This window comes from Dermacentor variabilis, chromosome 1 (assembly GCF_050947875.1).
Source record: "Dermacentor variabilis isolate Ectoservices chromosome 1, ASM5094787v1, whole genome shotgun sequence".
Classification (NCBI taxonomy): Eukaryota; Metazoa; Arthropoda; class Arachnida; order Ixodida; family Ixodidae; genus Dermacentor; species Dermacentor variabilis.
In genome coordinates this window covers 219,410,145-219,426,729 of record NC_134568.1, presented here as the reverse complement: position 1 = coordinate 219,426,729, position 16,585 = coordinate 219,410,145, and the positions used below count along the sequence as shown (strand labels likewise).

Below are 16,585 nucleotides of genomic sequence, written 5' to 3'. Positions count from 1 at the left end.
ACCTAGCTGCACATCCATGCTGAGGCCAATCGATCAAGGTGTCACTCGCAGCGTCAAGTGCACCTACAAAGAGAAGCTCATTTCGCATCTGCTGCTGAATCTCCAGCTCAAGTGTTCCACCGACATGGGCATGCTCATGGCACTTGAGATAGTGGTCGCCACATGGGTTGCAATGTGTCCAGCCGTGATATCAAATTGTTTAAACACACTGGCTTCACTGCCAATCAGCAGGCATCATGCGCTAATCCAGCCGCACCAAAGGAAGATTTACCCAACGGCGCACTCAATGACAGGGCCGACAACGCAGTGCCGCCATTGCTGACCAACGCATGGGGTGAACGTTGTGCCATGGCAAGTGGAGTTCCAGGTGGCCTCAATGTCGATGAGTTAATTCGCGCAGTTGAAGACACTGTCATGCACGAAGAGACGGCCAATGAGGCCATGATAAGTCACGTGTGCGAAGCTGACGTCGATGACAAATAAATACCAAATCGAGAGAAGACAACGAACCCGCGGGATGTGTGGAACAGCTTCGAAACAATTTGTTCGTTTTTCGGTGAGCACGACAACGGCGTGGCAATGGACACACTTTTTACAGTGTGAATTCAGAGTTCGGCAGAGTAAGCTTACCGACTTTTGGCAATCAATTGTTTTTGCAAGCCAATTCCCTGTCTTTTCTGCCTCATTCTTGCGCTAACAAAAGTCCCGCGAAGGCGAACTTTTTTGCTTTTCCCATGATTTCATTATTGCGAGTTTCGACTGTATGCTAAATCCGACAACCCATAGCAATTAAATGCAGTTTACCTTTACAGAATCACAGTTTATTTATTCCTAAAGTTCAACGTCACCACTATAACTGCATCAATAAGTATACACAGTAAAGTAGGAAAAAGCGCGCTAACCAATGTACTCATAGTGCTGTTAGCTGAAGTTATCTGAAGCACCAATTTTTGGAACAATAAGCTCCAGGTTTGAAAGCCAGCTAAGGTGCTTTTTCTTATTTCTTATATGACAAATATTCCCACAAGCTTACTAGCTGTTCTCGCAGATTATCATCCTTTCAAAACACATGAAAGCCCATTTGCCTGCCAGAGCAGCTGTTATCAAACAAGCACATGAAATAAACAAATAATGGAGGCATTTGCCTGAAAGACCAATGATCATAAAACATATGAACATCAGAACTTACATTTCAGCAGCAATGAAAAGGTTTGAGGAACAGAGGGCTTTGAACTCGGGGTCAGCCTTCTCCAAGAACACCAGCAACTCTTTCGTCATGGCTCGAATATTTTGCGTGTTGATAAGCGCAAAACATAGCTCTAGTGCACGTCTGCATAAAAAAATGCAAAAATAAAAACTTCAAGTAGTCTACGTTAAAAGCAAACTCTCTCACTAGAATTTTTATGTTTACAAAACAAAAGTCTTATCTTGCTTGCTCCTAAATTCAGAAATGAGCCCTTATCTGAAACTCTTTCACCTAACAAAATATAGGTCAACACCTCCTTTTAATGAAATAGACATTGTGTTTCTACAATACTCTTTGGCAAGTCCGCCAGCAAGTAGTTGCTTAAGAAATACCATCTCCCCTTTTGTGTCATTGAGGAAACCTTGGAAGTGCCTTATTATATTTTTGGCTCATGAACTGTCAACGATCGTTACTCACGCACTCTGTCTAAAATCACTCGGAAGGCGACACTCTTTTACGCTATGTGGAACCATGAAAGACCCTCAAGTCAAGGGCCATTTGCAAGTCAGCCTGCAAGCAAAATGAAATAGTATATCCCCTTCAGACACCAATTAATTCTGTCCACTGAAAATTTAGTTTCACCTATTTCTTGCAACTTCAGCATCTATAAATGTGTACTGCAGCAGAACAGTTGAAGAATTTTCAATTCTTGAGCAAGTCTTGTCAAGTCAGAATGTGAAATCCAAGCATGAACTTTATACAAGAACATGAGGTACGAGAACATGATATATTTAATATCCTGCATGGTTCGAAAGCACCCATCCAGCCACTAAAAATATGACTAGTCTAAAACATTTTTAGAAACAATAAAAGTGAACCAACTACATGACAACTTACTGGAACCAAACGCAAATGCTCAGGACTCGCACATATTATTCACATTCGCAGTAAAGATCCAATCCGAAGTGCCTCGAGATATATGTGGCACATTTTAAAGGGACCCTGAAATGGTTCGGACAAATTTTGTAGACGCCTAGGGTACAGCTACAGTAAAAAATTTACGCCGCAATACAAAGGGACACTACAGGGAAATACTAAGTTGACGTGGACTGTTCAACTACCATTCTAGACACCTCACAGCACTTGTTTCCTGCCAAGGAAAGACTTAGTTCACGTGAAAATTGCACCTGAAGGGTCCGAATACGTTTATCCTAATTCAAATCTCCTGACATCTCAACCAGGGGGTGGTGACATTGCATACACCATACCCACCCTTTGATTCCAACGGTGAGTAAAATGGCACCTGACAGACAGCAGCACAGTTTTCAGCACAAAACGCTAATGCGCGGCCATGGTGAAACCGAGCCATTCGCCGCTGAAACTGTTTTTGGTTAAGTGGCGTGGACCGTTCAGGCATCCCGCGACATTGCATGGTTGTGGAATTCTCTGCTACTTGCAGTTTGTGCATGTTTCGAGAGCCAGCAAGACCAGTGCAATACTACACGATAATGAAACTACTGAAACGCAAACGCATGGGCAGCGCAGACTCGAGCGAAAAACAAAACCTTTCGGCCACCCGCATTGTTATCACGGGTAATGTCAACGAGTTTGTTTTTCTAAGTATGAAATAGAAGTGGACAAGCAGCATTTTCTTTTGTCTTCTAATGCAATACAATGATGGTTTTATAAGCAGTGGTTGAGTACTAGTAACAGAATTTAAATGAGGAGCGCCTTCGTAATCCGGCAAGTAGCTGAATGTCCTGGGGGAGCCTTTAATCGTGTCCTGCATTCACCTCAATTACTCGATTACTAAGGCTCTGCTCGCGATAATATTGACACCTTAAAGGTTCTTGAGCTACACTCTATCACTTCAGCTTGACTTAAGGTTGGCCTTTAGTGTCCCTTTAAGTCAAGCTTCTCATTTTAAGAAAGCCATGGACGATTACAGGTTATCCTTCTCCCTAGCCATGCTTTTGTCTTAAACTCGTTAGCTGAGCAATCGGGGTGAAGCTCCACCTTCACTGGCTTTGCGATGTGACGCCGTGTTGTCTACTTCTGGTATATAGGAGCCAGCATGCAAAGTCTCTTCAGCCTCTCGAACCTCTTTGCTAGCCGCCTGGCCGTAAATCCACAGCTAGAGCAATCCAAGCACCTTGCATTGCGAGCATTCTGTTGCAACGCCAAGCATGTCTGGTATTCCAGTAACCGCACGCATGTTGAGCGCTTTGACAGACAGATGGTGGGATAAATTAAAGCCCCTCCATATTACTACTACCGCTGCTATGAAGGGGCTTCAGCGTAAACATGAGTGGCCTGAGCGAATTGCGCGGTACAGCAACAAGGTGGGGTGGAGCTTAACCAACCAAACACAAAGCTAATGTTGCTGCAACCACCAAAAAGACAACATGTTCACGATTAAGCTGTTGTCAAAAATTTACACAAGCAGCAAAGTAGAATACACTTGGTTGCTGCTATATTAGCTCTGTGTTTGTCTGGTTGAGCTCTGTACCACCAGCTGACTGTACCCTGAAGACCGCTCACGTTTGCACCTACACCCATTTTGCTATACATTTGAACATTTGTTGACCATAAAGTTGGAAGAATTATGGAAGTTGGAAGAACTAACATTAATTGCGCTAACTACTTAGATTGTAATGGGGCAGCTGAAAACACAGAGGAGCAGCACTACTGCAATTGATAGCAATGCACATTTTTAAAACCTTATAATAAATTAGAAACTCTATGCGAAGTGCTTAAATGCGTCACTTAATGATCAGAAGGACTTACCCTAACGACTCAGTATGTTTGTACAAAATCGTCAAAATTATTTCAGCGTCCCTTTAACCATAATTTTCATCAGTGCTTGGAAAGTGGAGCTATGGCAGTGGCAACAAACAAAATATTATCTATTATGGTGCTCAAGGCAGCAAAAGTATGAATGCTATAGGATAATATCAAAAATAGCAACTTATGGTTTCTAAATTGTAGGTAAGGAATTTTCACAGAAAAACCACAATATTTCTCTTTTATAACTAATGTATTAAAGATTGTGCACACATAACCCTATGAAGTTGGTAAACTGTGTTAATAAATAAAGTTGGAAGTTACAGAAGGCCTTAATTTTCACCACAAATTATTACAGGTCAAACAAGCATACCCAGCAACCTGTGAACTCTTTAAAGTTTGTTAATACACATACGCACATTATTAATGATCGTTTGTCTTTATATACAGCACACAAGCAGCGGCAAACTTGGAACAGCCTAAACTGAAGAGCAACATACTGTTTATAAGTCACAGTGGCTTTTTCAGCCAGAGGTGGGACAGCCAAAACTGGCTATGGAGCAGAACATTCCAAATGTGGAGCAGCTCAATGAAGCAATTGCAATTTTTACAGTAGTTTTTTTTTGGATTAAGTCCTGCAGTGTTTTTAAAAACTGCCTTAGAGTTTTCATAGATCCATCTTCAGAGGGCGCAAAAGACTGTCGTGTTCTGCTTTTTAGTGTCTACCACATCAATGAAGTCCCGATGACTACAGCTCTCATACTTTGAATAACAGATAACTCAAACAGTATTTTGGGTCATGTCACGGTGGTAGACATTTAAATAGAGTCTCAGTATTCGAAGACATAAGGGCGTGAAATGGTTACTTCAAGCGAAATTCCTTTCCAAACGCTTATCGCGTTTTATGCACGAACACAAACTGAAATTTTATTCAAACGCTTCAGTACATGAGATATCAGCTTCCAGTTTGACACAGGAGATAAAGTCACATGCAGTCCTAGTATCCTTACACTTAGACCACAGCAACATTGAGACTGCCATTATCTTGAATGTCCCAAAATCATTTGTTTTCAGAGTGAGACAAGAGTTCATGGCCAATTATAACCTGTAACGAAGAATCGATGGCTGCCAGTGGTCAGATGCCATTCAGGCAGTTGTGTTTCTCCAGCAGATGGAGGCCATGGTGAGTTACAACCCTCAAAACTCAATGGTGGCCATTGCGGAGCAGCGTCAAGTGGCAGATTCAGCAGCCAAGCTTTCTGTGCACAATGCAGCTTGGCACCACTCCCATGTGATGAAAGTTTTTGCTCAAGAAAGGCCTGCACGACCCAAGAGCAGCTGGCTCTTACCGTATTTACTCGCATAATGATCGCACTTTTTTTGTAAAAAAAATTGATGCAAATTCAGGGGTGCGATCATTAGCCGAGTTAAATTTCCTGCAAAAATATTTTTTTCTCATCCCGCAGCAAATGCGGGATGACAACAGGTCAACAAGCAGGCGGCTGTGGCTGTAACAGTAGTGCAGGACACCAGAACAAATATGGCGGCCGGCGGAGCAAGCCAAACGCGCCAAATGGGATCTTTGTTCTTGAGAGTACATTACGTGCATTGAAACAGTTCCTTCGTGTTAGTAATGAATAATATCGTTAATATCGGCAAGTTTGCGACAATAACGTAGTCATGTCAGCTTTGAGGGGACAGAAACAGAGATGGGGCACGTAGCTGCCAGTGACATAGAAACACATGGCGGGCATGCTGCAGAAACTGTGGCATTTGTCTTCACTATTATTCACCGCTAAGGGTGGGCGAATATCTTAGCTGTGTTACAAGCGTTGGCGTATGAATAGGGTACACTTCTAACGTATCAGTGTAAACGTGGCCACTATATTTGCCGCTCACAATTTGTTGCATGCCCACGAGTGCAGATAAGGACAATCGAAAGGTGCCTTTTTTGTTGTTGTTGGCCAAAACCATTATGAAGCCCACAAGTAATAAAGCCAAGACAAGTTGGGTTGTAGCTTTTTTTTTTTTTTTTCCATGAAAGTGCGCAATGTGATGAAAGGAATGAAATGGGGCATCTGCTTAAGAATGTTTGGTGCCTGCAGACTGCTTGGTATGTCTTCAAGAGTCGTTCGCTTAGCATTTGACAGCATTAAACAGATGGTAAGCGCGATCATCATTAGCTAGACTTGGCACACGACATATCGCTGCAACAAGTTTGGGGTGCGATCATTACAAGGGAAAGAAAAAAATCCAATTTTGACGACAAAATTCATGGGTGCGATGATTACGCGAGTGCAATCACTATGCGAGTAAATACGGTAACTTCTGTGGCCATGTCAATATGGCATTCTAGTTTCCAATATAAACCTGCTATGCTGCTAGAATGGGTAATGTCACTGAGAGGGGGACTACAAGAAACAGCCACACGATGTAAGAACTCACTAAAGGTTGCTACTGTGAAACCACTGCCCCACACCAACATACAGCATCTGATCCAAATATGCAGCCGCTATCAAAGCCAAATCCAGTCAATAATTGAGACTGAAGATGGTTTTATTCAACAGTCCTAGAAAACAAGTGTAAAAGAAATAATGCAAAAATTTTGGAATAAATATTTTAATTCTTGTCTGAAATATTCTTGCTATTCATGAAGTCACTATTACATCCTCAAATACAGTCAACACACCGATTTTTTTGGAGGCCCAATTTTTCAGACGGCACCGTCACATACCCTACAGAGCTAATATATAAAGAGATCCGAAATTTCGGATGTTGAAACTCTCTGCTGTACGATTTTCCAGACTTCTTGCGTTTTTTTATTTTTTAAAATCTTAGCCACCATCACCCCCATTTTGATTATCTCAGAGCATCAAAGTAGCGCTCTAACATGCCGACTGGCTAGCAGCCGTAGCCACAGTGATAACACTAGGCCTAGCTACTTTGACATTCACTATCAAGGTTTATGCTGTTCAGTGCCATGTTTTTCATTGAAAGAATTCACCACTGTCACCAACAGCGCCAACTCCGCCTTTGTCAATCTAACCAATGGTTTTAAAGCACAGAAGCATGGCAAGTGTCAAAACGCTGCTAGATACCGGTTTCCGAAAGTCAGTTTCGCCGCAATACAGTGGTGTTACGCGGTCAAGCATACCAAGAGCAAAAAGGGGCCACTGTCATAGGACACAGCATGTATTCTTTAATTACACACGCACACCCACCATATCATTTCATATCATGTCACAGTATGAGCACCGATATGCCAAATAAGTGTACTGGCAAGCCTTCAGAGCTATTTTGGACGCGCCTGTTGGGATTTAAGCCCTTCAGGGCATAAAAGACATGCATCTATTTTTTTCGGACTGTCAGATTTTCCTGCCATTTTCGCGGCTCCTACGAATTTACTATCGGCGTCAAATGAAACATGAACACTGGAGCGCATGGCCAAAGCATAACTGAAAATATAGTGCACGTCATCCAATCGACAGGCACACACATCCGGTTTCACCACACTGTGCTATGATGCTCCCACTAAATGTACTGCAATATTTTTGTTTCTGTTCTGGTTCTCTTTTACTTGAAGAAGAGAAGAAAAATCAAAGAAAGCAGAAGTTATACCATCGCAGTATAGGGCAAGTATTATCACACAGTGTGGCAAAATCGAATGTGCTAAATTCTGGGGTTTTGCATGCCAAAACCACAATTTGATTATGAGGCACACCGTAGTGAGGGTTACCAAATTAATTTTTTAGATCTTTAATGTCCCCTCAATACACGGGACACGGATGTTTTTGTATTTTGCCCCCATCTAAATTCAGCCAGAAGAAACCAGAACAGAAATGAAAATATTGCAGTATAAGGAGAGCATCATCGCGCAGTGTGGTCAAACCGGATGTCAGTGCCTGTCAAAGGTCATGACTGGACGGCGCGCACTATACCTTCAGTTATGCTTTGGCCAAGCTCTCCGCTGTTCTCGTTTCATTTGACTGATAGTACTTCATGAAGTCGGTAAATGTCAAACTTCGTACAGACACAGTCAGAAAGTACAATTTAGAACTGTCCAAGCTCAAGTCAAGAAGACAAAGCATGTTTTGCCCTTAGAAGAAGTTGGCAGGGTCACTGACCACATTATCATGAAACATTGAATGACCCACAATCATAACAACATGATAGGACTGACATTTGATTGCATATAGGATGGTAGCAAAGGCGAGCGAGAAACTACAAAGGCCACATAGTCGTTTATCAAACGATAAGTGACATTTTTCATATACAATATACAAAGAACTTCAATAACATAAATTATGTTGTATATACATATATCAAACAGCTGCAACTACTGTTCACCTATGCCATTTTGCTTACATCAAATTGGGCATTGAATGTAGAAATTACACATACACACAAAAGCTGGGTGCAAACTTGTAAATGTGTACACACTCCCTTTGTTAAAATGAGAAACAGCGCAAATCAGGTACGTTTGTCCTGTTTTATTTAATGATGCACCAATGGGCCCAAACTATACTTCCCTGCTATGTTAATTTTGTTTTTATTGTTTCGATTTACTTTATCAAAGACTGCATGTGGCATTTCTCACCTCAAAGAGTCTACTGCACATTGTTTGCGTGCTCAAGATGTCCTTACGAGACTCAGCTATACTGCATATGGGAGAAGCCCACCTTTAAAGGGGCACTAAACAGATAAGTTAAGACAGACTGGCAGGCTCTGCATACCTGGGATAAGAAAGTGGTGTCTTAGTATGGAGCAGTAGATCAAAAAGCCAGAAAGGCTGTAAAAACAGATTCCTGTATAGTTTGCAACATTATGGAGTTTGAAAGCATCTACTTGAGGGTAGTCAATAATTTGGCAATAGAATATTAATGCAGTTGAACCTGGATATAATAAACACAGATATAACAAATTATTGGATAATAAGAAAGTAAATCTAAAATCGTACTCATCAATACCAGCATGTATCGAAGATATGCTTACAAATATTGGATACAATGTTGGTACATTTGTGCGGGATGTAATTTCCTTATAAGAATGTTCGAATGTATTACACAACATTCTGTACGTGCCTAAACTGACCTTACGCTTCTTTTCTGTGTCTCTTTAAAAAGAGGAAAGCTGGATTACAGCCAGTCATGGCGCAGCAGCATTCTGGATGTCGCCCCATGATTAGCCATGGTTTTCCACCGCTCATATTTTCCTTTTTTTAACCGATATGACATCACAGCTCCAATTGTTTAAAAAAAAAAAACAAAAAAAAACCATAGAGATCAACTTCACAGGAATACTAAATGCTCTGAGACTTTCAAGGTCTTGATAGTGACATTTTATGTGATGGTTATCAAGAGCTTCAAGCATATGAGTCCTTTCCAGAGGAGAGAGTAGTAGCCCCACCTGCGAATTGAAACATCAGGATCCTTAAGGCAGTCTAGGATGGTATTGCGGTGCCTCTGAACCGCTGTGTAGTCAGCATGCACTGTCCGGAGAAGTGTGTTGAGAGCCACATAGCGAATGTTCTTGTCCGTGTTGAGGAGAAACCTGCCCAGAATGTTTACCCCTAAAACCTGTCAACAGAAAGTAATCATGTCAGAAAAAAGAAACAAAACAAAGCATGGCACACCAGTACATCAAAATGTGCAGAAAATAACAGCAGCCAGAGCGAAACCAACACGAAAAAATATGGTCAACTTGCATTAATTTGACTCTGACAGGTCAGCAACAACTGGTTTGATTACCAGGCACTACAGAGTTAAAAGGAAGAGCTGAAAAATGTCCAAAATGCTGGAGATAGCATGTCACATAGCATACCAAGTATTAAATAGGCTTTTCAGCATTGCCTCAGGCAATAACCCTTTACAGCATCCATTACAGATTCAACAGGTTCACATAGCATACCAAGTATTAAATAGGCTTTTCAGCATTGCCTCAGGCAATAACCCTTTACAGCATCCATTACAGATTCAACAGGTTCCGTTCCACATGTCTGGCGAATTGGGAAGGTCATCCCAGTTTTCAAGAAAGGTGACCGATCATCCCCAAGTAACTACCGACCTATTTCGCTAACTAGCGTATGCTCTAAGACCATGGAACATGTCATTTACTCTAATGTTGCAACATTTCCAACATCCATCTACTTTCATCCAAACCAGCATGGATTCCGGAAAAGCCACCCCTGCGAAACCCAATTAGCTTTGTTCCTGCATGATATTCATTACAATCTTGACCACAATACCCCAACCGATGCACTGTTCCTAGACTACAAGAAAGCATTTGACAAAGCGCCCCATTCCCGCCTTTCACTCAAACTGTCTCTTTTAAACCTTCATCCACGTGTCCTTAACTGGATTCGAAACTTTTTAACTGACTGCATGCAATTTGTTTTCGCTAATGGCTTCTCATCTTCTTACTCACATGTTCTTTCAAGAGTACCCCAAGGCACAGTTCTTGGCCCTTTGCTCTTTCTAATATACATTAATGTCCTGCCTTCCATAGTAACATCTACTATCTGCCTTTTCGCTGATGACTGCGCAATCTACCGCCCTATAACTAACACTGACGATTCTTCTGCCCTCCAAAATTACCTTAATGTCATACAGAAACAGTGCCCTGCTTGGCTAATGCCCCTGAATACTGCTAAGACTACTAATTTCTTTTCACCGCCGCTGAAATTATACTCTACCTACTTATAAAATTAAGGATACCACCATTATTTCCACTAGCTCCATTAAATACCTTGGAGTTTACATCACTAGTGATTTATCATGGTCTTACCAGATTAACCACATAATAAATTCATCTAATCGAACGATTGAGTACCTTCACTGTACCTGTGAGTACCTGCACGAAACCTTCTTCCTTAAATTTACTAACTTACAAAACACTTGTGCGACCTAAACTTGAATACGCTAACGCAGTCTTTGATCCACATCAGTCTAACCTTATTACAGCTCTCGAATCAGTTCAAAATTGTGCTACACGTTTCATTCTCTCAAACTACTCATAATATTCTAGTATATCTGCTATAAAGGTTGTTACCACTGCCTTCTCTCGCTTCCCGTCGCCGTATTTCATGCCTCTGCTTTTATCACAGGTTTTTCCATTGTTCACCCTGAGACCGCCAGCTCATCCAACCAGTGCGTCGAACACCACGCACAGGCCATTCTAACAGCGTCATCCCGCATAATAAGAGCCAAGCTCTTATTCCTGATCCCCTGATTTCAAGAATGCCATCGAAGAGGCTATGTACTCTTCCCAATTCTATGCAACACTCATTTTTATCCACCATTCATGTGCCCACCCCTCATGTAAAGTCCCATCTGGGGACCCTTGAGGTTCAAATCAAATAAAAAAATTGATAAATAAACACCGCTCAAACAAAAATTTTAAGTTGAATTTGTATGACTCTCCGTATCATCACTCTGTCATCAGTAGGTACAAAATTGAATTTTTGCTTCACTGACACTAATCACAAAACCTTCAAAAGAAACTTAGCTGGCAGTGGAGAAAAATTCAGTGCTTTGGCAACAAAATGGGGATTGGTTCAATGGCATTGGCACCTCCCTATTACAGCTACATAAGTTCCTTACTTCCCTTCCCACTTGTGCACAAAGGACTATTTGGTCCAACTAGATTTTACAAATGTAAATGCCATTTTTTACGGTAACGACTCACACGCTTAACATGTTACAGCCTACAAAAGTGACATTTTTTTCATACAGTATATAAATAACTTCAATAATAGAAATTATGTTGCATATCAAACAGCTTCAACTCCTGTTCACCTGTGCCAAATAAGTTGCTTACACTGAATGTATAAATTACACATACACACGAAAGCTGGGTACAAACTTGTGAATGTGTGCCCATTCCCTTAGTTAAAATGAGAACCAGTGCACATCAGGTACATGCACACTGTTTTTTCCTTAACCCTTTCGGCCCTGGTGTCCTGTAAAAAGGACACGAAGAAGAACGGCTACAAGTCATGATTTAACTGCTCAAGAATCTGAAACAAGAACTGAGCTGACTCCCAAGACATCCCCATAAGCATATACATCACTTTCTCCTTCGTCTTCCTCCTCGTAAGGCCGACAGTAAACAAACAAAATGGCGGAAGGCGGTAACGGCGGCTGCAGTGGTAAGCGCAATTTTTGTTATTTTTTACTCCATACCTACGAGCGTGTTTGTGATTAGAATTTTGTAGGTGTTTTCTAAGACACTCAAGGCTTCAACAGTTGCACAAAGTTTTCTCTCTGGCTAGTACATTTGCCACAGCACGCCGCGATGTGTGTGTCCTATATATAGGACACCAGGCCTCAGTGGTTGTAAACCATCGGCGCGTGTTGAATGCAAAGGCAGAACTTTTTTTTCGGTAATGCCTATTTTCTTCATGTTTTTTATTGCAGAATTGTGACCGGATTGTTTTATTCAACGACAAAGCGACCTCGATTAAGACATCTACGTCTAGAGGATCCAGATGTCATGTTTGCTGCACTAAAGGATGGTGACATGTCCGAGGTCGAAGACGCAGAGGATGACGTGGATGACATGGTTGAGGCTCTTGAAGACGTTTGTGAAAATGAGTGTGATGCACTAGAGGAGCTCTGGGCTGCCTCCAGCGATGAAGAAGTTGACAAAAAAACACCGGAGGACAGGTCGCGGTCCAGGAGAGCTTTCAATAAGCTAGCAGCCACGTATCAACCTCAATCATCTGGTGACGAGAATGAGAATGATCTTCATGGTCTACCGACCCCGTATGAGTATTTTTCTCGGTACGTGCCGAAGAGTGTGTTTGTTGATCTTGCCGAGAAAACAAACATGTATTCTGTTTCTCAAGAGGGAAAATCCGTTGAAACAAATGAAGAAGAAGTCAGAAAGCTGGTTTCACTGCATCTAGCGATGGGTGTCTTTCGTTACTTACGGCTGCGCATGTACTGGAAGCCGTCACTCAAAACTGAGCTTTTCTCAACTGCGAACATGTCACGAAACCGGTTCGAGAAGCTCAGAAACTGTTTACACATTGTTGACGTGAACGGAGACCACAACAGCAATGATTGTCTCTGGAAGGTCAGAACACTTTTGGACGCATTTCATGAAAGATGTCTAAACCTGACTTTAGAGGAGCATCTTTGCATCGACGAGCAAATTATCCTTTTCAAAGGACAGCTAGACATAAAACAATACATCAAAGGGAAACCAAATCCGTGGGGAGTGAAAGTTTTCATGTTGTGCGGTGCCTCGGGAATTATCTACGACTTCCTCATTTATCAAGGCTCAACCACTGAACTTGTTCCAGCAGACAAAAAGGACTTCGGAGTGACTGGAGCATTCGTCCTCCATCTTGCGAGGCGAATACCGGATGGTACTGGCCACAAGCTTTTTTTTGACAATTATTTTACGTACTTGCCAGTTTTGCGGGTGCTTCGTGACAAAACTATATATGCTGCTGGAACAATCCGATCAAACCGGACCGAGAAATGTCCGTTGAAGCCAGAAGGCCAAATGAAGAAGGAGGGAAGGGGGTCCTCTGACTGCCTGGTAAGCAGCGATGAGAAAATCATCATCATGAGATGGCTGGACAACAGAGCGGTGACCCTAGCCTCAAATTTCCTTGGCATTGATGACGAGGATGAGGTGTCACGATGGAGCAAAGCAGACGGGAAATATGTAAACGTGAAACGTCCCGCAGTTGTCCGCGAGTACAACCGAAGTATGGGAGGCGTAGACAAGACAGACTTTCTGATAAGCCTCTCCCGAACATTCATTCGCAGCCGAAAATGGACACTGCGAGTTATCACGCATTTTATGAACCTGTCCGTGACTAACTCCTGGCTTCAGTACAGGCGTGACGCTGAAGTTCAAGGGCTAAGGGACAAGATGGATTTGCTTGAATTTACACTAAGTGTCGTGGAAAGTCTAGCAGAAGGTGGTTCTCCTGATCTGCCACGCAAACGTGGAAGGCCATCCTCCTCTCCCCTGCAGCCACTCAAAAGGCAAAATTGCACAGCCCAGCGACCAGTGTACGACGTGAGATATGATCAAGTCGGACACTGGCCGCTCATGGCCGAAGACCAACAGCGATGCAAATTGGAAGGATGAAAAGGAAAACCAAAAACCAAGTGTGAAAAGTGCAACGTCCACTTGTGCATATCAAGCACAAAGAACTGTTTCAAGACGTTTCACACGCACTAATCAATGTCCAGTATTAGCGGCACCTCAAGGCAAGCAGCATGTTTGTTTTCAATATTTGAATATTTGTAAAAGCGTGAAAATAAACAGTAACGCCAAACATTGCTTTTTTCTTCTCTTGCAACCACTAAGCCCTGGTGTCCTATATATAGGACGCGGCGCCATCTTTAAAACTAAGGGAGTCCTAGAGAAATTTTTTGTGTTAGTGTGTTCCTTGGGTGACAGTGAAGCAAAATATCACTACAGAAAAATTCCCAAAGAGGTAAAATAAATTCAGGGCTGAAAGGGTTAATGATGAACGAATAGGCCCAAGCCAAACTTTCCTACTGTGTGAATTTAGTTTACTGTTACGACTTACTTTATCGAAAGCTGCATGTGGCATTTTTCATTTACTTTTATTCACTGATCTATCAAAATACACACCAAATTAATATTTGGGAACACAGACTGACGCTAGTAAGCATAAGATTTCCAGAGACTCCAGAATACGTCCGCAAAGTAGGGACTGAAAAGTATTTTTGAACCAAATGTAAAATCAGTAAAATCTGACGTTAGCTTTCTCGTACATTTAACATTATCTGCGGTCTTTTCTTATTGAGAATTTGAGAAGGTCTTTTGTTTACCAAAGAACTTAAGCTCACTAACTGCCATGTCAGAGTAAGCTTTCGATAAGAGTCAAGACGAATTGTTGACACACCATCAACAGCATCTATAAAATAAAACAAATGCTATGTAGATGATCCTTTGGCAACTCCAGAGTTTCTTTAACCATAATAGGATATTGTGATATTCAAATGGCATTGACAGTCCTGTCACCGGTAGGGTAATTCAATTTAATTGAAAATTCATCAATAATCTTAAATGACCAATAAACGAGATACCGAAACAGGAACTGGTAGCCGATTCGTGTGATGGCACAATGAGTCGATGACATCAGATCCTACACTACCATAATGGAAACACACAGTACACTTGGCACTAACGCCGAAGAAGCGAAGCTGAGGATGTCTCTTGATGACACAGGGAGCTTTTACAGAGTTTCCAAACTAGACAGTGGCGATTTAAGCAACAACTTCAGCGGCAGCGGCAGTGTAGTCTGACGTCACAAACACAAGGTGGCCAGTAGAAAGTCATGAGTCGGGAATGCAACCACTCTTTAAAATTCCTTTTCAGGAAAACTAAATAACTTGGAGCCATATAGTTAGGCACAGATATTCCGAGTGCAAAAGAGAACATATATTCAAAATTTTATCAAGATCAGTGGACATCGAAAAATCGCCAGAGTTGCCCTTTAAGATAGTTTGAAAACAAACTAAGGTCTTAAAACACCGCTTAATGCTGTTGAATGCACTACAGAATTTATTCCCCTTTGTTGAACAATGATAGAGAAAAAAAAATATTGAAGATGCAGCAGTATCACCATGCAGTTAACATTATCTTGAGACGATGACTCATGAAATACATACTCTGAGTCCACTCTCTGATTTGATGTCCATTATAGAGAGAACAGACTCATACAGGATCGCGTTGCCCACATTCTTGCTGGTCTCAGTGTTAGTAGCAACCTGGGCCAAGATGTCATTCATGGCTTCGCTTGCCTCAGGGTCATTGTGGCCCAGCAGTCGTAGCAGTCGCAAAATCTTCACCTGCATTAGAATTTCAAAGCCTTAAAGAAAAGAAAAATTGGCCCCTTTACCGCATCAGCACAGCAAAGGTAGAAGAGGCTCTAAAAGGAGGGGGGGGGGGGGGGGCGAACCCCAGAATTTCCTCTTGACATTGTGCCTTAAGCCAAATTGAGACAAGGCAAAGAAAAAAGGTACTTTACACTGAATGGAAGTCATCATTGTTTTCTTACAAATCTGCAAATTTCACAGCACAAACAGTTTCATGTACAATTTAAATTACTTTCCTTGTGCAAGCCACCCCTCAGGCTTGGTGAAAAAACACAGTCTGCGGATAGCATATGCTGCTATGAACATCTCAAAGTTAGCAGACGCGCACGGCACGTGGACATCGCAAGCAGAGTGCGAAGTAATCGTTCTATCAAACGCTCTTTTTTCAACCGAAGCCAGTACGAAGTAAAACAAAAATACGCAGACATTAGGTTTGTGTGTTTTATTATTTCTCTAACTTTAATTCGTCAATTGAAGAGACAGATTACACAAATAACGATGTTGCCTTGAATAATTCTTGAAGTCACGTGTCACTGCGAGCGATGTCACAGCATATACATGTAGGTAGGCGCACTTGCGCATGTACGTCACCTCTCCGGCTGGGAGTGTGGCACCCACGAGTAGAAGGGCAAACAGCATTTAGTTTGAAATTTCAGCTATTTCCACGGAGCGGTGTAGTACTTAGCAGACACAATCGTTAGCGCGCATTGTATGCACTGAGGTTGTCAGCTAAAAATGGCCAGAC

At 41.9% G+C, this 16,585-nt stretch overlaps 1 protein-coding gene across 8 annotated transcripts in view; it reads right to left on the bottom strand.

Annotated features, from left to right (window-relative positions):
- AP-1gamma (adaptor protein complex 1, gamma subunit) overlaps positions 1-16,585 on the bottom strand; it is a 198,357-nt gene that overhangs the window by 77,859 nt on the left and 103,913 nt on the right. For all 8 annotated transcript variants that reach the window (XM_075669213.1, XM_075669194.1, XM_075669206.1 and 5 more), the window contains 3 exons: positions 15,634-15,813; positions 9,377-9,546; positions 1,190-1,330 (listed from right to left, as the gene is read on the bottom strand). In XM_075669213.1, the coding sequence (XP_075525328.1) occupies positions 1,190-1,330; positions 9,377-9,546; positions 15,634-15,813 (491 nt within the window). The remainder of the gene's footprint in view (positions 1-1,189; positions 1,331-9,376; positions 9,547-15,633; positions 15,814-16,585) is intronic.